Raw genomic sequence first — 21794 nt, 5'->3', positions numbered from 1 at the left:
ATACGCTCGTAATCTCGTTAATCTTTTAAAAGTGTTCAACTTCACGTCGACTTTTAGTTTGTCTCATAAACGACCGCATGCAAGCCATAAAAGTCAGCATCCGGCGCTTTAGCAATAAAATTTGTTACTAATGAAATAGTTAGAACGAAAATGCTTGCTCAACTGCGAAGATTAAACTTTTATATTTGTATTTATATGATAACTTTTGTTAGCTGTTTTCATAAAATTAAAAAAAATCTCAGTTTGATTCAGACGTGTTAAATGTAGCGAGTTAAATATTTGATCTTCACCTCACTGTTAAATATTCTCCTAATGCTTTATGCTAATAGAGATTGGCTATTATGGCATATTGCATATACTTTCTGTGACTATTTAGTTGCAACTTTTGTGATATAAAAATAAGACGATTAATTACAACAAAAATTTTTATGCATAATGTTATAGTGAATTTGTAACAGTTTAAATATATTTAGTGCGAAATGTGATTAAAACAAAATACAGTGAAAAATGCTGTAAGACATTTTCAAAAACTTAAAGAAAAGTTATAATAAGTATTTCTCTTTTTCTTCTCTTCACAACATAAAGTCAGAGACGTCTTTGCAGGCTTGAAAACAATGATGCTTAGAAACGGTGCAGATCTGGAAATCTTTCATATCTCCGGCGTGTGCCGCACAAGCGTCGAATTCTGACGTGCATTTGTAATCACAAGATATGTCGTCTTCAAAGGCTCGAGTTCTAACGGTTGCAATTTGTTGAAAGATCAACAAAGCGCAAATACTTAAGCAAGCGTGCGTTAACATACTCTTCATTTTCTAAACAAAACCTGTCTCATTCAAACCAAAGTCTTATATTTTTTTTGAAACTGCCACGCCTACGAAAATAATGTTCCTTAAACATCGCGTTACACTTATCTTTACGCTTATACCTTTCGCTATTAACTTTAGTTTACAATACAAAAATAATAACTGGAATGTTAATTAAAAAGTAAATTATACTTAAGTATCGTATATTAAAATATAGTTTTTCTTCTGGTACTTTGTGACGTCAAAATATGTGTTTTTTTAATGAGTTTTTTCTACTTTTAATAAGTTTATATTTTCTCCTTTTTTTTTTTTTTTTGTTTCCCCTAATCAAATTGCCCAGCGATTGATACCAATAGTCAAATAAAAGACCGTAAAAATAAAAAACTGACAACCTACCTACCAGCCGTTCTTTTGTAGTGTTACTGAATTGGTTGACTATCCCACTATTTTTTTGAGAATTAGATTGCAATAAAAAAACTCCAGTTTTATTGGATTTTAAGGTTCAAAGAGCTTCATTTTTCTATTGTTGTCTACCGCTAACAAACAACTTAAACGATGAAGATATATGTCTATTGTAAGTAACCACAACAAATGAGTAAATAAACATCCTCCGGTTTTATTAATTATAAAAATTTTCTTTTCCTTTTAAACTAACTTTTAAGTTCCTGTTTGCAGTTACAATTTTAAATTCCATTGTGAGCAATGAATTGCATGAACGTGCAGTTCATGCCATTTGAAAACGCCCCCATTGCTTTCTTTTATCTTCCTGGTTTGAGTAATCAATTTGTGTGTGTTCTTTCCACAGACTCAAATGAACTCAAATGAACTGAAAATTTGTTTCTTTGAACAACTAAAACTTTCTATTTGCCAGTGGTTTTTAGTAATTGTATGGTGGTGGCAGTGATGGTTAGTTAATGATTAAGAAGCGGGAAAAAGAGTTGGGGAGGGGATGGAGAGGGGTTTGGTATTCGAAAAAAAAAAACCGTAAAGCATTAGGATTTCTCAATGAAATATGAACATTGTTTTCCAGTGTTATCTTCATTAAGTAAATATATATTGTCATTTGTTAATTTCATAATGGAAAAGTAAGTAAATTGAACCCGAACTGCAGTTTGACAGTATTTTTGGGTTAATACAGGCAATGCCTTTATTGGCCATCAAAAGAAAACTGATTTAAGTATGCAGAAGTATGTAAAATTCGATTTTTCATCAACGTAGATAACTTATTAAGCTACATATATTGTCTGCTAATCAGTCTGGTAAACAGCTTACAGTAGTGCCTCGCGGCATTTTACACCAAGGCATTTTACACCACATTTAGACCAAGGCGTTAGCTTTTAATGGATGCATTTATATCCGTGTTTTGAATATTAATGTGCTGCATTACATACCAGATATTTTAAACTCATTTTTATAATAAAATTATCAAGTAAATGAACATTACATCTGGCAAAATGTCATTAATTTAAAAAATAATCTTTTAGTGCTTAGCAAGTAATGCTGTGCCAAAATATTTAAGACACGGTATCAATGAAAACATTAAAAATTCTCGTGTTAAACTTAAATGCCATAAGACTTAACGTTACATTTGTGTGTGTATGTGTGTGTGTGTGTGTGTGTGTGTGTGTGTGTGTGTGTGTGTGTGTGTGTGTGTGTGTGTGTGTGTGTGTGTGTACATGAAGGTATATACACATGTCTGTACACACATAGAGTGTGTAAGAGAGAGGCTTAGAATATTTATAGAGTCTTAGAATATTTGTTGCCATTGTTACGCTCTAGAAGCCGTGTTTAATAGTTCAAAACGATAAAACAAAAATCAGAAAGCTACAGGCATACAAAACTATTATTCTTCTTTCTTAGTTTCCTCATGTTGCAACATTTTCCTTTGTTTTGTAAGGCTAGTTAACTCATTGTAACATTTTGCTTCAGCAGAATTACGAAAAATTCACATTTAAAAAATTCACATAAATACATTTTATATACGCACATATTTTATACACGTATATATTAAGATTTATAAATAATCTTGTTTTATTCAAAAGGATCTGAGATTTAAAGGAGAGATTTTTATACATATAAATAAAACTTCAATATTTATCTTTATGATATTCTTATTTTTCTTCGTAAAGAAAATATTTGTAAAATATTTATTGAAAAAATTTTAAAATATTTATAAGAATATCTTAAAATATTTATAAGAGCATAATAATAGATCTAATAAAACTTCCATATGCGTCGGAGGCCAGCTATAAGAATGAGTGATGTTTTTTTTTCTCTAACTTTCACGAACTACCCACCCCGAAACTAAAATTTTAATAATACATTTTAAAAGACACAAATTTATTGTAGACATGTAACTATGTATTCAGGTTAAAAGAAAACAGGTTAAAAATTAAACGAAATAAGATGACCAGATTTGTATTTAAAAGATCAATTTTCTGAACATTTTACGTTTTTCTACCTTGTTACGAGAACAAAAAAAAACAATACATAATCAAACAGCATCTGCAATTTTTATCTTGTGCATGAGCGTTTGATAGCCATTTATGTAGCTTCAGATCTTTAGTTAATCGCATATCGATTAGCTGCACCTGCCTTTAGAACCATATAAATTGTCGTTTGATTCTGTCTATTTTGCGCTGTTTGCAATAGAAAAAAGATCCCAAACATTTAAAAAGTTTTTCTCATTTATTTTCACATGCAACGGAGTTAGTAGTGTACTAACAGAAGGTTTTGATAAATACTGTCGAAACAAATATCAGTTCGATATTTTGAAAACTCGATAAAAATCATAAGATGTCAATAACGACCAATCATAATTCGGTCAGTGCATCGATGGTGGAGCTTAATGTCGGTGGAACAATTTACGTTACCACAACTTCGACTTTAAATCGATATCCTGATTCTCAGTTAGCAAAACTAATCAACGATTCAAAGTTATCCACTGTTAGAGATAGTCAAAATAGGTTATTTATTGACCGTGATGGAATTTTGTTTCGATTTATATTGGACTTTCTGAGAAATGAAGCGTTGTGTTTGCCCGGGGATTTTAAGGAGTTCGATAGGCTATTACTCGAAGCCAACTACTTTAAAATCAAAGAGTTGGTTAAAGAACTTGAACTTCATGAGTTATCAAAACAAAGGGCTGCATTTCTCACACTATGTGTACGCGGAACATTTGCATTTGGGCGAGATGGCAATGCTGACGTAAAGTTTCGCAAACTTCAAAGAATCATTGTTTGCGGTAACGTCATTTTAGCTAGAGAAGTGTTTACCGATTCCCTTAACGAGACACGTGACCCAGACAGAGGCGATTCCCATAGATACACTTGTAGATTCTATTTAAAACACAGCGTTCTAGAAAAAGCTTTTGATCAACTGCATGCAGCTGGGTTTAAGATGATAGCCTCAGCTTCGGGAGGTGCTGGTTATGACAATGACACAGAAGAATCGAAGTGGAATCATTTTGTAAACTACACATTTTGTCGCTAATGTAAAATTAGCTGTAACCAAGATTTCTTTTATACTATTTCTTTTATATTAGTTTGTGACATTAACATCAAATATCTTTTATTTAAAAAACTAGTCCCAGACGCTTTTATAACTGTATAGAGCAAAACGCGAAAAAGTGCACTTGCCCTCAATCATTTACTTTTTTGTCAAGTTTGTAACGAAAAAAAAAATACTAATAATAATAAAAAAATAAATAAAAACAAAAATAATAATGATAATAGCAATAATGAAAAAAGTTATTGTCATTAACAACTTAAATGTAAAAATGCTTTTACGCAAGTTATTTTGTGAAAGGTTTTTACTTGGGAGTAAGCGACCATAAAATTGTGTATGAATAAGTATTAATATGCGAGTAGATGCATATTAGCTAAATATGAATTATTTAATTACTATCTTGTGTTTTTACAGCTTTCAAATTTTCATCGGCATAGAAACCTCCGTTAATTTAAAGATCTGTTTTCCTAAGTGAAGAAAAAAATTTTAAAAGCGCAACAAGATGCCAAAAAAAGCTTCAAATAGTTATCAAAAACTATTTAAAAGTGAACTCCTTATTGAAATTCTATTATTGATGTCTTAGATAGAACATATATATATATATATATATATATATATATATATATATATATATATATATATATATATATATATATATATATATATATATATATATATATATATATATATATATATATATATATATATATATTTCATCAATTTTTACTGAATCCTTATATGAAATTTTACCAACTTTAGTGTTTTATAGAATTGTATTAATTAGTAAATATAAATAACACATGCATCGCATTCACTTTTGTAAAAGTTTAGAAGACTGGCAGCGGCTTTAAAAACTTTGTTTTAAAAAGACTTTTGCCCCCTCTAAAAAACATCTAAATATTTTAACAAAGCTTCCGCAAGGATCAGAGAAACACCGGCTGCCAATTTACGTAGTTTCTAATAATATTAGTCTTTTTTACACTAGGCGTTTAAAAAAACGATTAGAACTAATTAATCGCCTTTTTCACCTGTTGCGTTTATTATACAACAGCTGAAAACACTGTATCCGATGTTTGAATTTATTAGCGCATAAAATCTGTTGCCGATGTTTGAACGTAGTAAATTATTTTTCATTTAAGATAAAAATTTTTTGTTAAATAAAAGTTTCCTCGTGATTTGATACTTTATAATCTTTCCTTTATCCGCCTGTGCAAGTTGTGATTTTTCACATCATAATAGTTAAAATAAAAAGCAAAAACTTGGACTATTTATAAGTCTAATTTTTTTGTTTTGTTTTGTTTTTTTTTAACTTCTTGCCCAAGAGAAATCTTTTTTTATTTCATTTATTAATTTGTAAAGACATCAATATGGAATTTCAACGTTTCACAAAAGCTTAAAGAAATATTTTTTTATTGTTATTTTATTATTCCGTCTTTTTATTAATAGTTATAAAAGTTTTTGTTATTAATGATAAAAGAAAAAAAAAAAGAAATTTAACTAAGTTTGAATTAAAATAAATTGAACAGTTGCACCACTTATGTTTTGTCTACAGAGGTAGCAACCCGTTGGTAAGCAAATCATTATGATTGATCCCAATGGCATCGGCTGGCATTTTGTTTTTGGGAAACATATTTAAACTAGTAATTGTCTTTCAATGAAAAAGTTCCAGAAAACTAATCGCATTCTATTGCGTTAAAATTATTCGTTGTCATCAAAATTTTTTATATATAAAGTTTGTTTTAGGGGCAGATTTTAAAACTTTTCAATGCTTGAGATAATAAAGTCGGCACCGTTAACATTTGCTCTAAGCGCCAGCCTTGATTATTGGAAGAAAAAAGAAATTGTGACCTCATCTTGGTCAACAATTATAAATGCAAAATAATAATAAAAAAAAATTTCGACGTAATTCTTACTTTTTGTTAGCTCATTTATCTTTTTATCATTTATTATCTTAAATTATACCATTCTTTTCCGCCAGCCTGTTGGAACGCCCCAGGATTCATAAAATTTCTTTTGCAAGAAAGTGTCTCCGAGGAGAGTGTTGTTAATTTCCAGCGGTTCAAAATAATTTCCTTTAACTCAATAACTAAACATCTTTTAAACATATCAAGATATCAGCTGCTCCCATGGGAAATCTTATTAAAATTGCAATATATTGCAAAAATTTTTTCTTTATATTTTTCGGCAAAATTTTTAACTTTTTTCAATCATCCTTAAATTTCAATTTAAATTTAAGGATGATTGAAAAAAGTATACTTTCAACTAGTTTTGTTTTTATAATTAACAAGACAAAAATCAAATACACAACTATATGACTTTATGTGTCCTTTAAAGAAAGAGCTTGATACAATTAAACTACAAAATTTACAATAAATTTAAAAAAGTCAAAACGTTTCGAGTTAACTAAAAAAAATTTAATGTCACAAAAGTCTGAAGACTATTATAACTAAGATACTTTCGTCCATTCGAAATCTATCAATCAAACTAATGAGGTAGACTAAATTACTTTTGGTACCCGGGTTAATTTGACACTCATTTTGCAAAAAATGCCTCAGATTGAGAGGGTATTTATTGCTGGAACAAGGTGGTTAAGCATGCATTTCGTGGATCGTTGAAGCACTTAATGGGTGCAGGTGTATTTTCCAGAGTTATTTCATTAAAGGCATTTTAGGTTTGTGGAATATATCCACTAAACAGTGAGAAGCGATAAACTTTTAGCGCTCATACAACAACATCAGACAGAAAACATTAATGCCAAAGTTCCACTTCTATCTGCAACAACAAACACGCCACTGACTTCCTGAAGAAAGGCCGCCGAAATTGCTCTTTACACTACCAGATAAAAATTAAAGTGGAAGCGTACAGACGTATATCAGATAAATGTTTCATCTCAGATGAGATAAAAAGGCTAATAAGTGAATTAGACATTCTGATATTTTCCTATGGACATTTTCAAAAAATAACTATACCCATATAATTGGTTTTACATGATTATTTTTACAGAATAGTTACAATTCGCAGTACTGTTTATCAGGTAATTGTTAGTTGTAATTTGATAATAAATATCAACTTTGAACATTGTAATGTTTTCTAATGTTAGGTAAAATGATTATGGCACCAAGTGTGTTACTATATCAATGTTACGCTTGTCTGCGCGGACCAAGTGTGTTACATTGATACAGTAACGTACGTGGTGCAATTTACAACAACTTATAGCTATAAGATGTTTTTTTTGTTAAAATTTTTAATAAGAAACTAACATTTTATCCGTTTTCTCTTGAAGTGAAAAATGATTCACTCAATCGCTAACTTAATAAATTCGATAAAAAGTTTGTCATTTCAACTTGAACCGACATATTTTAACAAACTTAAGCGATGCAGAAGTTGGTTTTGTTGAAATACTGTTTCAGACAACTGTGTTAACAACACTTGGTCTTCATCTTTCAGCTCCATGTGTTTTCCCTTATATAAATAGAAACTTTTGCAAAAAAGCAACCAACTCTGTTCAAGTATAAAATTATTCACATTAAAATTTTTTTATGTAATACTGATGTTTTTAATGACGATTGTAATTAAATTATTGATCTAAGTTGAGATTAAATGATCTATTTTCGGCTTCATGTGGTCTAAATTAATATTGTGCCTGTCAAAATTGAAAATTTATAGTACTATGATTCTTTGCATTTGTAATATTTACTTTACTCGATACATAATGAAACTGCAATTTTAATAAACAAATAAGAAATTGCTTAAAAATTAATTTTTCAAAAAAGTTTTTAATTCAGTAATAAAAATGTTTCAATCGGTTTAAAACAACTTTTGAAACAGAAATCTTCAATGTTGTCATTCCATTTTTTTTTTCTCTTGTAATCTTTAAAGCTAATGTTACAAATTGTAACTGGTTTTTTTTCGATAGAGAATACAGTTTAAGAGCACGAACAACCTTTCCTTTATCTTACCCTTTAGTGAAACCCCCTCCCCCCACTTTATAATTAAAAATTTTTTTTTATAGAGTTAAATATAATCCCACCCTCTTCCCTTGCACAGTTGGTTGTCCTGAAGTTGTTTAATTTACTGAAACCTCAACAAATTGCTCATTACAAAGCTAAATCACACAGTTACAAAGTACGCTAAATCGCACGGTTACAAGAATTAGATATATGATTGACAGTTATGAAGATGAATTGAACGGAGTTTGAGATGAATGATATGTAAATATTAGGGTTGATGGAGCTTCAATTCAAAGTATTTGCAAGTAAAAGTTTGATAGCCATAAGTTTACTGAAAAGACAAAGCAAAAAGAGACTCTTTTAAGCAGATTTGAATATTGTTGAATACGGCAATTACCGTTAAGGTTAAACTGACATGACGTCATGTTTGATAGGAAAGTAATAAATTCATTGACTGACACAAAGTCAATTCAATCTTGTAATGTGTGTGGCGCTAAGCCCAAAGAGATGATTGATAAAGATTTAGTGAAGAAAAACTGTAAATGAGAAATCCGTTGAACTTGGTATTTCAAATTTTTGTTGGATTTTTGGGTTCATCTTAAACTAAGGTTATAAAATGGAAAACCAGGACCCACAACGCAGTTTGTAACACACTTTCGCGCGTTCAACGCGTACGCAAGCATTCGTTTTTTAATCCAATATCACTCAAATGTGAACCCTTAGTGGGACCTTGGTGGGCCCTTACCCAGCGTATTAAAAGTATTATCTATGGTCATAAACATTTTCTAATAGATATTCCATTAAGTGGTACCAGGGGAAAAAACAGCTATTTTTGATAAAAATTTGAAAAATACCAAAATTAATGTTTTGAATTTTTAAATCGACCTATTTCAATATGCGTTTTGCAAAAAGTCAAAAATCTTCTTAATTTTAATCAAATTTTCCCTTTTTTTAAAGAGCAGTATGGTTCTTGCTTCATAGCAACGACCTTAGCAACGCTTTTTCTCCAATGTCTCCTAAACCAAAAAAGCGATTGACTTCAAATTTTTGCTAAACAATGCTCAAGACGTTTGACTTCTCCTTAAAATATTTGAAACGTTGAAACCACTAAGATTGTTCTCAAAATAGAGCTCCTGAAGGACGGTAGTCAACTTTTTGTCAATCTTCCTTCAGTTTAAGTTGAGTTATAGTTAAAGATTTTTTAGTGTTTTTATTTATAAAAGGGTTCTGCGAGCAGGTATAAGTCCTCTAAAGGTAAAAAAAGAAAGGTTTTTAGAGGAAAAGTTACAAGAAATAATGGTAATACAGCATCGAATATTACAAAAAATGTTGTAAACAAATCGGCTTCTGCAGAAAAGTTAGAAATTTCTTTGGATTCGAAAGACGATTCTTCATCTCATCGCACTGCACTCGAATATAACTTTATTATTAATAGGGAACTATTTGTTTCTTTAATAACCATCACTGGTCGATGCCCTGTTTTAAAACTTGTTTTAGCTTTTCTGCAATTTTTTTTCTCTCGCTAAATCTCAATTTTTCAGAAAAAATAACTTTTCATAGAAAATAGATAATGGGCTGAAATTTTGCAGGTTTAAAGATGAACATATTAGGAATGTTGTCTAAGAAGCAAAATTTTTTTATCTTTTTTTTAAACTCATTTTTATCATGCTTTGATCCCAAACTTCCCTTAACTTTTATATCTTAAAGTTCGAATGTCAACCTGGTAAAATTTAAAATGTTTTAAAAAGTTCTGTTTCATATACAACATTCTAAATACATTAAAGAATTCATGTTCATGTTTTCAAACAGTTTTGACTCTTTTTGAGTTGAGATGATGTAGGCGTTTTGGGGGTAAAATAACACTAATTATGCGCATAATTAATGACGTCATCACTATTTTTTTTTTTTTTTGGGTTACTGTTTTTGGGTTACTGTTATATTTTTTGTTCATTAAGAGAAAAGAGCTAAAGTCTATTAATAGTTTTCAAATTTTTGTTAAAAAGTTTCCTTTACCCTGGTACCACCTTAACAAGCACCAATGACAGAGGATATCGGTATTTGTATTGTGGGCTTCACCTTCGATTTCAACTGTTTTATAACCGTTTAGTTTATAAAATTTGTTAAAAAATAGGACGTTTTGTTAAAAAATAAGAGTTTCATGTCATTAGTTTTTTAATGCTGCCTTCTCACTTTTTATAATTAAATCAAACATTAATAAACTTTAACAGTGGTCTCATTCACTACTGTTATATTACAAATAACTTATTGATATAGAGGCAAGTTGTGAAAGCCAGGATGTTTTGAAATTAAAATTTGTCAAATGTGTAACTTGATTTAAAGTTTCAATTAAGGGAAAGGTACCTATGATGGCATACTTAACTTTTCTCTGAGTCATTACCTGAAAACTTAAAAAATAATTTTTGATATGAGTGTATTCCCTCTAGCATGCAGAATAATAATGAACCTCAGAATTTTTGCTATTATGCTTTTTTTTATAAGTTCATACCATTAAAAAAACACAAGTATGCCATCATAGGCAACTAACTGCTCCTATGATGGCACACTTTAAAAAAATTAGACAAACAAGAATTTTTTTTTTTTTTTTATTGGAAACACAACTTATCAAAAAAACAAAACTAAAAATAAATATTTGGTCTATAAGCATAGTTCACATATAAATTTTTTTCTACTTTTCTTTATGCCTTCACATAAGCAATGACACCAAGATCTGCATTTCTGACAACAAATCCATGGTTCTTTAGAGCAAGACAGCGAATAAAGTTCATAACAATACAAAAATGCTGTATTAGATTCGAAATCCATTTTATCATTACTTCCTTTAATCTCCTCACTGCAGTATTTTTCTTCAACGATCATCATTTTGTTTCTCTAACAAATTTTTAACTTTTCCTTGTTATCTTTTTCTTCTGCCTTTTAATTCTTGGATATCCGGTGTGGTATTCAGAGATCCAGTTTTTCCACGTTTTCATGCCCTTTTCAATTCAATTTTAGGGGTTGCTAAAGGCATCGGACACAACTTTTGTATACTAGATCTTATCCTTTCGTTGAAACAGAAGATCCAATGCATATGGAAGCTTCTGATGGGGGGAGATCTCAGTTCAAAATGTGTTGGTTTCTTAAACACTTTTATTTCATCTTTCTAATTCAGGCATTTTTTTCAATTCATTTTGCAGACTTTCCTTTGATGGCAACTCCTCGGTATGCTATCATAGGAAAGAGTCACCATATTTATTAAAACAAGCTGTGTCTACCTTATTCTACAAGTAGCATAACAAAAAGTATTCTAATAAATGTACAAAGCCTGCTGATGAAATGCATGAAAATTTCACTTCTGTATGTTGTATAATAAAATCGTAATCCTAAATATATGAGAGCATTAAAACTACAACACCACATGCGAAAATTTATGTATGTTGATTACAAAAGCATCATTTATGACTGAGGGACGAATTTTCACCAGAAGTAATTAATTACTAATATACACATATTGGTCTCATCACTTATACACCAAAACCAATATTTTTGGAAATATGACCAGTATGCCATCATAGGCACCTTTAGAGTTGCAAAAAAACGCGTTTTTTTCCTCTTGCGTTTTTTTGGGTCAAAAAAACGCGTTTTTTTGGTTTTTTGGTGTTTTTTTGTTTTTTTTGACTTTTTAAACAATTTTTTTCTTTTTCTTGGTAAATAATTTTGGAAGAGTTTTTTTTTATTCTGTCTGTTTATAGTATATGATAATTATTATCACAAATACAATATATAAACACCAATTTAAAGTTAATGTTTTAATAAAAAACTTAAAAGAGCTATTTATTAAGTATATTCATTAGGCAATTTAATATTAAGTTAGTTATAAATCTAGGTATATTGTATGAGAATGTTTATTTGTCATGTTTTACTTCTTAAATATTGTTGTACATCCTAAATATTACACTCATTATTTACAGAAACTATACTTGTCCATGACAAAATAACCATTTTTATAATTTAAATATACTAATATACAATATCATGCTTATTTAATATCAGATTTCAAATCTTTAAAGAAACAGAAAATCCTAATATTTATTATGTAATAAATTGGTCTTATATTGTTTGTTACATATGTTGAATTATATTGCCAGTAAGCCCTTATAAAAAAAGCTCTAATTTTATTTAATTTACATAATCTGATATTTTTTAATAATAATGTTTTATTAGTTTTAATTGGTTATTAATTTAGTGCTAAGTAGTGTAGCACTGTGTAGTGTAGTATACACACAATTAAAAAAAGTGTAAATATTTAAGCAAAAAACTCAATAATTTAGTAATTTTAACATGTATTTAAACTATAAAAGATATTCTAAATGGATGTGCTTTCTGAGTCCAAGTCTTCCCACCCTAGACAACATTCATCTAATGATTCATAAACAAAGTCACTGTCACTTTCTACGTTAACTGCTTCAGACTCTGACCAAGGGATTGAAGTGCTAGGAACTTTATTTACACTCAAGTTATTAATTTGAGGAGTAGTTATGCTTGTACCATTTTCATAACTGGAGTTTTCAATATTTTCAAGTTTTAAATTTTGTGAAATGAAAACTAGTTTTCCAGCCCTTTCAGTTGTTAAGCGATTTCTTTTTGCACTATGAATGTTAGAATAAGTACTAAAACTTCTCTCACATGCTGCACTTGAAGCTGGTAGCTGAAGAATTCTAGATGCAACTTTTTATAGTTCAGTAAGGAACACAACCCTTTCCACCAATTTATGGGTTGAGTTATTCCAACTGCAGTCCAAATAAAAGGTTTGGAAAATATGCCACCCTTTGATTGGTAATTAGCCAAGTCAAACATCATAATTTCTTTGTTTACTTCAGGCATACTTGCAGCAATGTTGTGCATCGCCTCACATGCATCAATCTATAAAAAGATTTCTCTTTCAATAATTTTAAAATTACTTTAATTATTTAAATAGTATTTTCAAACTTGAAAATACTATTTAAGATAATTCAAAATTTTTCAAAAATTTTACTTTTATTTATTTTACTTTTATGTATTTGGTTTTAAGAATCATATATGAATTATGTGTAGTAAATACCTTTTGTTCTCCAGTCAAGACTCTGCCTTGAAATTTGGGATCTAGTATATTGGCAGCCAAGTGAATTTTTGTTAAACAAAAATCTTTTCTTTTCTTGAAGACCTTTTTGGCTTCTTCTTCTTCCTTTTTTGAGAATGGGCTAACTGTTAAGTTTTTAAAAATGTGGTCTTTCAAGAAGTGAAAAGTTTCCACAACAGAAGATAACATGGGAGTGTTCGATTCAGTTTTCTTTATTGCATCAGCTATTGGTGACAGCAATTTGAAAAAACTTTCAACCCTGTCCCAAAAAGCATCTGATAGAAGAATAATTTTTGTTGTTGAATTAAGTCCACTGTTTTCAGAAATAGCCAATGTTTTTAATGGTTGCTTATTTTTCTGTATGCTATCTAAGCATGCTACAGTTGATCCCCACCTTTAAATAAAACATAAAGAAATTACAATAACTTTGATAAATTTAGAGTAAAGTAATTTACTAAATGAAATCTATTTTTATGAACGTATAATAAAATTAGTTACATAGTTCAATTTTTTTTGTAATATACAGTATATTTATACTTTTAGTTGTATTACCTAGTTCGTACTGGTAGTTTCAAGGAAATGCATGTTACTACACTAGCTGATTTTTTTTGTATATCTCTAAATGCTGCAACAGATAAATGAGAATTTTTTATCTCTTTAACAATATCAGTTACTTGTGACATCAAAACACTTAAAGTTGTCAATTTAAAAAAATCTGTGAACAGCAAATTTAAACCATGTGAAATGCATCCATAGCAATGAAGATGGGGATAACAATCTTTTAGACGAGTCCATGCATTTTTCATATTTGCAGCATTGTCAGTCACAATGCCCAAAACTTTGTTAGGATTTATTTCTTCTAAAACTTTCTTTATTTCATTTGCCATATATTCACCAGAATGGTTTAATGTTCCTACAAAACAGTTTAGGATATATTATATATACTGTACTATATAAATATTATAAACCAATTAACTGATATGTTATTTCTGCTTACTGAAATGGTTTTCAGTGTTGTTTGTTATAAACTTAATATCAAAGTTAATTATGAAATAGTATGCATATTTTAAAAGTCTACCAGTCTGTTAAGTAAATCCATTGTATACAGTACTAGAATTATGGTTTTACCTGTAGGCAATGTCTTCCACAAAATGGGTGATGAAGAAGGCAATGTCATTACAAAGTTAATGATAGCTTCATTTCTGTAAAGAAGAAAAAACATATAAACAAATATGATCTGTTTATTAACTAAATAATATAGCTTCAATTGCATCAACTAATATTATAATAAATTGTTACTGTACCTTAAATTGCTCCATCCATCACACATCAATCCAAGATAATCTGCAGTTGCTACCATCTCTTTAACATTTGCTGAAATCCTTGAAAATTCATTATCTAATAACACATTTGACACATCATGTCTTGATGGAGGCTTATAAGCAGGACGTAACTTGTTCAAAAAGATTTTCCAATAGTTATTTTCTACTATATGAAGTGGCGATCCACTAGCATATATTGCTCTGGCTAGGTGTGTATCAATCAATTCCTGCAAAAGATAATGTCATACTGGTACATCAGTCAATCATAAAACAAATCTAAAATCTATACATCATGAACTTTTAATAAGCTAGTTGCCAAATCAGTTAATCACTCAAATAAGTCTTAAAATTTAAAAAATACAATACACACCTTTTCAGTTTTTGTCATGCTGTCAAACATGGAACTTGGTATTTTACTTCTACAAATTGAATTAGAAAAGGATGTTCCAAAAGAATCAGATCGTGGATTTTTTGCTTTTGGTTCAGCATCTCCAGGAGAGTCTTGCTGTTTTTGACAATAACCTGATTTGTTTGCATATAGACTTTTTACTTCATCAGGACATTTTCGACATTTTTCAATATGCTTAGTCATTCGAGTTCCGTTTTTAGACATAATGTCAAAGCAAAAGGAGCATTTAACTCTTTCCATTTTGCTAATTTGGTTCATAGGTATAAATAAATTGGCAACTACAGTTTTATTTCTCCCCCCTGTATGGCCTGCTTTATTCATTTTTATAATTAAAATTTACAATGTTAAGCAAAATATCTAAAATTTAAATATAGTTAAATAGAGAACATAATTGATTATTAAAAAGAGCATTTAAACTGCATATAACTTTTTATTTGCAACTCAAAACTTTATAAGTACAGCAAATTAATAATAATAAAAATAATAATAATAATAATAATAATAATAATAATAATAATAATAATAATAATAATAAAAATAATAATAATAATAATAATAATAATAATAATAATAATAATAATAATAATAATAATAATAATAATAATAATAGAAATAATAGTAATAATAATAATAATGATAACAATAACAATAGCAATAACAATAATAATAATATTCACATGTATATATAATATTAATTAAAATTGAGTAAATGTAGTTAAGTATAATAAATTTAGATAAGAAGTCTTTATTATGTCAATATATAACAATAAAGTCAATAAAAACTAAATAGAGGAAGATAAAATTAACTAATAATTTTTTATACAGGACTGCTATAACCGTGTTAACCTAAAAATTAACAATAAAACAATTACCTTTAAGCATATTAAAAGAAAATGAATTTTAGTCAAATTCAGCCTTAGTTTTCCTATATAAATCTGAAAAGAAAATGGGTTTAATAATATTTCTATTAAATTTGAATTTAGTAGCTTAAATGATGAATTTTTGAATATTTACCAAAAAAACCGAAAAAACGGACCCCTGTGTTTTTTTTCCAAAAAAACGACCAAAAAAACCAAAAAAACAAGAACCAAAAAAACCTGTCACATCTCTAGGCACCTTTCCCCTACATAATTCCAACCATGGCCAAGACAGGGATTACCGGAAGGTGGTGCCAATCACTTACTAGTAATACTCTTGCACGGATCGAGCACGAAGGGTTGCAAAATTTCGAGGTTGTGCTGAAGTTTATTTATCTTTCTGCAACAGTTCAAAGTTTTTATTAAAACGCTTTTTATTTAGTAACCATGGCAACTCATTAATAGCATTTGTGCGCATGATTTAGCACTTTTCAGGAAGCAATAAGTCTCAGACGAAATTACAAAGAAAATAAAGAAGTATTAAGAAAAAAAAATTAGATATTTTTTTATTTAAAGTATTTTTTCCATTCATCATGCTTTTTAAGTAAGATTACTTGATTAAGAAGGGTTTTTTACAGCTGCAGCAAAATCTTTTCTTGATTTTTTTTGCTGCTAATTAGGCGCTCATTGCAGCACAAAGCAGGTGTAGTTTGTTTAAAAAGATTAAGTTATGCAGCAACTACGTGCTGCGGCTCTTAATCAAGCGTGAACCGTATCAACCGCAGAAAAAATGCGAGGGGTTGTTTCAGAACTTGTTATTTAGTTAAGTAAAGCTTTAAAAATGGCGATCACTTTTATAAAAATTTGAAAATATAGTTATATTTGATTAGTCAGGCAGCCTCGATTACTTTTCTAATTACAGTAGACACTTATTTTTGTGCAAATCGACAGAGAATTAGAATGTATCCTTACTTTTATTATGTTTTGATTGCTACTGTTTCATCGTCATACTCAAAACCGAGTAACAGCCATAAGCAACACCACAAGAAGACCATTCCAGCTAGTTCTGCTTCACTATACAAATTGTCTACTACACACACGCCAACATCATCTCAAGCAGAAGTTATATATTCCTTTAATCTTAGCCGTTTAAAAACCGAAAAAATGGAAAACATTACGCACGATCCTACAAATGAACCAATCACATTACATGTAGGAAACCGGACTATTAACACTAATCTTAAAACAGCTCTTGATGATATAGCTCCAGGGTTAAATGGACGATTGTTAGCGCCTTCAGTCACTCACCCTTCAAACATATATCAAAGTTATTATCATAGCGCTCCAACTTCAGGCATGAGTAACTCGTCTAGTGTTTTGTTTGAAGTAATAAATATTGAACCATTCTTAAGAGGAAATCGAAGGTATGATGCTCGCTTTGCTTTACTTGTATCCATTTATGCAGCTGCATCTCTTGGATGCATTTTGATCACATACTGCGTGGTGAAGACTGTGATTAATAAAAGAAACAGACATCGTCAGTACATGCTTCTTACGAAAAGGGAAATGGATTTCCCTTTAGGCGGAGGAGGCATTTAAAATATAAAACAACTTTTTGATGATTACTTAATGACGATTGATTTAATGAGGCATATATTGGTCGCAATGTGTCAAAAATATATACTTATATAGCTATGGACTTGAGTAAGCTGTGTAATAGATTGAACAGATTTTGTAAATAAATTTCTTGTTAGAGTAATTTAGTCACATCGAATTCCTCAAAACGTATACTACCTTGAAATTATTTAAAAATTTTGCTTTTAAGAGCTTTCTTGTCCTTTGAGTCATAAAAGGGAACAATAATGACAATTATAAGATGTAATAGATTCTTTCAGAAAGCTAATGATCATTTATTTTGGTATGAAGTTATATTTGTTAAGTTATATTTATTAAGTAGCTTTAAAATAGTCCAATCCAAATAATTTAAAGGTCTCTGGCATACCTGATTTAAAATCAAATAGCAGCAACTTCGACGACAAAATTATGTGTTGACAAGCAGAGGGAAGACAAATGAACCGCTTGTACTATTGCCACAGTTTCTCAAAAATAGGATTAGCTCAAATCACCGATCAACATTTTACAAAAACAATGAGCAAAAATAAAAGCACTTAAATGTTATTACATAATTACGAACTAGGTTTTAAATAACAACCTAATTTTAACTTACAATAATCCCAATTGTCTTTTTACTATAACAAAGTCTAAAACTAAGTAGACAAAATTCGATTAGAGTAGTAGTAAAAAGTAGACAGAGATCGATTAAAACCCAGGATTTTGAGAAATATCGCGAGTTAGAGGTGTACGTAATCTACACCAATTTAGATAGCACGCAAGGTGTACTAACCTTCGACATGCTTTTCTATTATTATTTATTAGCACTATTAGCGTATATTTATTAGCACTATACGCGTGTAACGCGCCTAACATGTGATTAACGATCACATACCAAATTTTTTATTTGTTGCAATCTAAAAATAGCTGATACAATATTCTCCATATATTTGCTGTCATTTAAGAATCAACTTAGTTGCTTTTGTAGGGTTTTCGTATTGATGGGTATTCTTAAGAGGTTTTTTAATTTTTTTTGCTTCAAAACGCAGGCAGCTTTTTTGAAAAAATCCGTTTCTAACCATTCACAGTTACTTTACCTAAAGTTGATATTTTGAAGCTCGTAATGATGTCGCGTCAATGGAAACACAAAACGTATTTATGCGGCCATTGCAAAATAAATATAACAGCTTCAGCTACAAAGTTCGTTACTCAAAACTCATTCTCTGTCATCTCAAGATTTACCAAATCTATTTTTACTTTTCTTTTCCGCTTTTTTTTTCTTGTTTTTTTTTTTTTTAACCAAACGTATTTTTTAATTCTCAAATTAAGCGGCGGTTGATGTCTTTACAAACGAACCACCGGACAAGGATTAAAGCGTGTTTATTTTTATGATACTTAAAATTATCGTGACGTCAATGGCATAATTATGACAAACAAAAAAGAACCTATGCTCAGAGAGGTATTTATTGACTTTCACCAGATTTTTTAAGCTTGGTTTTAGATTTAATAAACGTTTAATCGACCATTCAGCAAAAACAATATTATAGAGGTACGAAAAAGAAGTTTTTTAAAAAATTTGTGAATAACATTTTGTTTATTTTGTTAGACGTTGATTCAAATTTTTCCCTGAATATGATTTGTCAACACATTTTTTGATAACTAATTATAAAGATCTAATATTGTTTGCTAAAATTGAACGGAAACCTATTTTGTTTTCCATTTTGAATACATATGACTAATATTGTAAGTTGGTGTAGTTTTTATCAAATAATTAATGATTTATTAATTTTTATTTGAAGTGGCTGTAATCCAGCGATACTTTAAGAACATTACAACACGTTGAAGTTTATAAATAGTTTTTAAAAAGGATCGTGAGAAAATTATGGAAAAAAATCAAAAAGTTAAAAGACAGAAAATGGATGATGTAACTCTATTAAAGAGGTTTGAAAGACCTTCTCTTCTCAGCAAAGCACTAATGACGATGGATGGCTTCCTGCTTTCAACGTTCGCTAACATGGGCTCCTGTATCCCTGATAAGCTTGTTGATAAAAAAGAACTAGTCAAAGAGCTTGAAGACGAAATGTATGGTTATGGGAAAACTGTAAATAAGGTAAATAACTTGTTTTTAGGCATATGCTTTTGGTGTTTTAAGTTAAATCCAAAAAGTTTTAAGAACCTCCAAAACGTTCTTAAGAATTCTCTATAGAATGAGAAGACATGCAATTCCTTGACATGGAGTCAGAGGCGACACAGCGTAACCGCTTTAGAACCCACAACTGTTGAGCCTCTCGCCAAAGATGTTCACAGACGTAGTTGGGGACCTGACAACACGTGGTCCAGTCAATTTTTTAGCTTAGATTCCCTCACAGATAAAAAATGCAAAGAAACATGCAAATGGATCAAAAGCGATAAGTCAAATAAGCAAAAGTTACAAAAACTCATTGAGGTAAAATCAGATAAAGAAGATAGGGAAAAAAGAAAAAAAGACATTATGAAAATGTTTTCATGGATAAAAGGCGAAGGTCTGGACTACGTCCATACAGAAAAAGTTGCAAATCTTGCAGACGTAGAAATAATTTTAGACGTTATGTTATCTTTCACAATTCCAATACAGTTGACATTCAAAGTAAATTCTTCGACAGATATTTCAATAACTTATCAGTTTTTGCCTAAATTCAAAGAAGATTATATGATTTTAAAAATAAGTCGAAGCCATTGCATGGTAATGCGAGCGTTTTAGAAATGCAAAAAATAGACTTGTGTTAATGACTTTCATGTTTTGCTTTTAAAATAAAAGGTCATTTTTTGTAAATGAGACCCATTCCAATGAAATATTGTAAATAGTAACATGTATATAGTTAAAGCGATGGATTATATAATGTATAAACAGAAGCAGTTTATTTTGTTTTCAGAATGCTGCTTTTTAACATTTTTTTAATATGTTAAAAGAGTGCTAGGTCACAAAATGGTTCGAAAGTTTGCATTTTTGTAATGCGGATCTTTTGACTGTATCGGAAATCAGATATTTGCAGCTAATTGCAAGTTTGTTAAGTTACTTGTACTTAAAAGGATACTAAAAATACAAAATGGAATCTCTAAGAAAATTAAACCTCTTACGCAATATTGTAGCAAAGTTGAATGAATGAGAAATGTTAATGTAATTTTTTTCTCTGAAAGTCATTTTCCCCACGTCATTTTTTGTCAACAAAACTTTCATCGACAAATGTCACGGGATTAGATTAAATTGTGGTTTTGTAAATGACGTAATATCTCTTAATTTATTTTTTGATACATTTTTAACACACAAGTTTTCCTGATACTTTTACGTTATTTTTTAAATAATTGGATAGAAGTACAAAAAAGAAAATATTCGCTAAAAGTCACAATGAAAATTATTTTGTGCTGTTACAAAAAGTCAGAAAGATTTTTAAAAACTGGTTTTGATGAGTTATCATGGTTCGTATTAGAAGAAAAAATTCGCGTTACGTTGTTTTTTGAAAATACATTACTTTTTTTAAGTTGCAGAAGGTAACTGAAGTTTTAATCCTAATATATACCTAATAAGTTAGAACGGATTAAGAATTAATTAGGTACACCGCGTGCACTTTCTTTTTGTATTTATATTGATGGTTGTAAGCAAGGCAGTGTTTGGAAGAACGCGTTCCAAAAGGAACAGATTCCTGGAACGAGTTTATTTTTTGAGGAACGAAGCTTGAAGCTTCCAAACTTTTTTTCTTAAAAAAAAGATCTCGTTCAAGTAATCCGTTCCTTTTGGAACGCGTTCTTCTAAACACTGAAGCAAGGTGGGAATTACGTAAGGCGTTACATGTTCGGTGCTTTTCTTATAAGATCTATAACGACAAGTTAATGGTATTCAAAATTCTACAGATTTTTTGAAAACGAAACCTGAATATTACACATTTATACAACCCAAAATTACACAACCCATCTAGGAAAAAGCAGAAATTCAGAAAATGGCAAAATTTTTTATAAACAGGACTCTGAACATCTGAAATGCATCTTGTCATCATCTTTGATTACTCAAGATTTTTTAGCTTGAGTTAATAGCTTGCCGCTATTTTGAATAACAAGCACACTGTCGCGGAAAAAAAAAGCAACAATAAAGTTATGCAATATTTTTACACCGTAGTGAATTCAGAACAGAGTGTAACTAGTGATGTAAAAACTGTTAGTCATTTGGAGAAAAACCAAAGACCGA

The 21794-nt window shown here is 29.7% G+C and overlaps 3 protein-coding genes and 1 long non-coding RNA gene across 4 annotated transcripts; 2 read left to right on the top strand and 2 right to left on the bottom strand.

Annotated features, from left to right (window-relative positions):
• Positions 1–438: 438 nt before the first annotated feature.
• LOC145189124 (uncharacterized) lies at positions 439–1889 on the bottom strand. The gene is made up of 2 exons (XR_013847208.2): positions 1200–1889; positions 439–812 (listed from the first exon to the last, which is right to left on the bottom strand). It is a non-coding gene; the product is annotated as an uncharacterized LOC145189124 (long non-coding RNA).
• Positions 1890–3318: 1429 nt separating this feature from the next.
• Positions 3319–4360, top strand: LOC145185158 (BTB/POZ domain-containing protein KCTD8-like). The gene has a single exon (XM_080061324.2). It carries the CDS (start codon positions 3600–3602, stop codon positions 4293–4295), a length of 696 nt encoding a protein of 231 aa, XP_079917450.2. The 5' UTR covers positions 3319–3599; the 3' UTR covers positions 4296–4360.
• Positions 4361–12583: 8223 nt separating this feature from the next.
• On the bottom strand, positions 12584–15563 carry LOC149891893 (uncharacterized). Its single transcript, XM_090078906.1, has 6 exons — positions 15069–15563; positions 14681–14925; positions 14505–14578; positions 13929–14289; positions 13359–13770; positions 12584–13180 (listed from the first exon to the last, which is right to left on the bottom strand). Exons 1-6 carry the CDS (start codon positions 15426–15428, stop codon positions 12887–12889), a joined length of 1746 nt encoding a protein of 581 aa, XP_089935032.1. The 5' UTR covers positions 15429–15563; the 3' UTR covers positions 12584–12886.
• Positions 15564–19015: 3452 nt separating this feature from the next.
• On the top strand, positions 19016–20464 carry LOC145184298 (uncharacterized). The gene is made up of 3 exons (XM_090078907.1): positions 19016–19124; positions 19375–19685; positions 19782–20464. The coding sequence occupies exons 2-3, from the start codon at positions 19458–19460 to the stop codon at positions 20313–20315; spliced, it is 762 nt and encodes a 253-aa protein (XP_089935033.1). The 5' UTR covers positions 19016–19124; positions 19375–19457; the 3' UTR covers positions 20316–20464.
• Positions 20465–21794: the final 1330 nt, after the last annotated feature.

This window comes from Hydra viridissima, unplaced genomic scaffold, assembly GCF_058129835.1.
Source record: "Hydra viridissima isolate aposymbiotic clone 2 unplaced genomic scaffold, HvirCarnegie_v1 scaffold_2, whole genome shotgun sequence".
Taxonomy (NCBI): Eukaryota; Metazoa; Cnidaria; class Hydrozoa; order Anthoathecata; family Hydridae; genus Hydra; species Hydra viridissima.
This window is presented reverse-complemented; position numbering and strand designations above follow the sequence as displayed.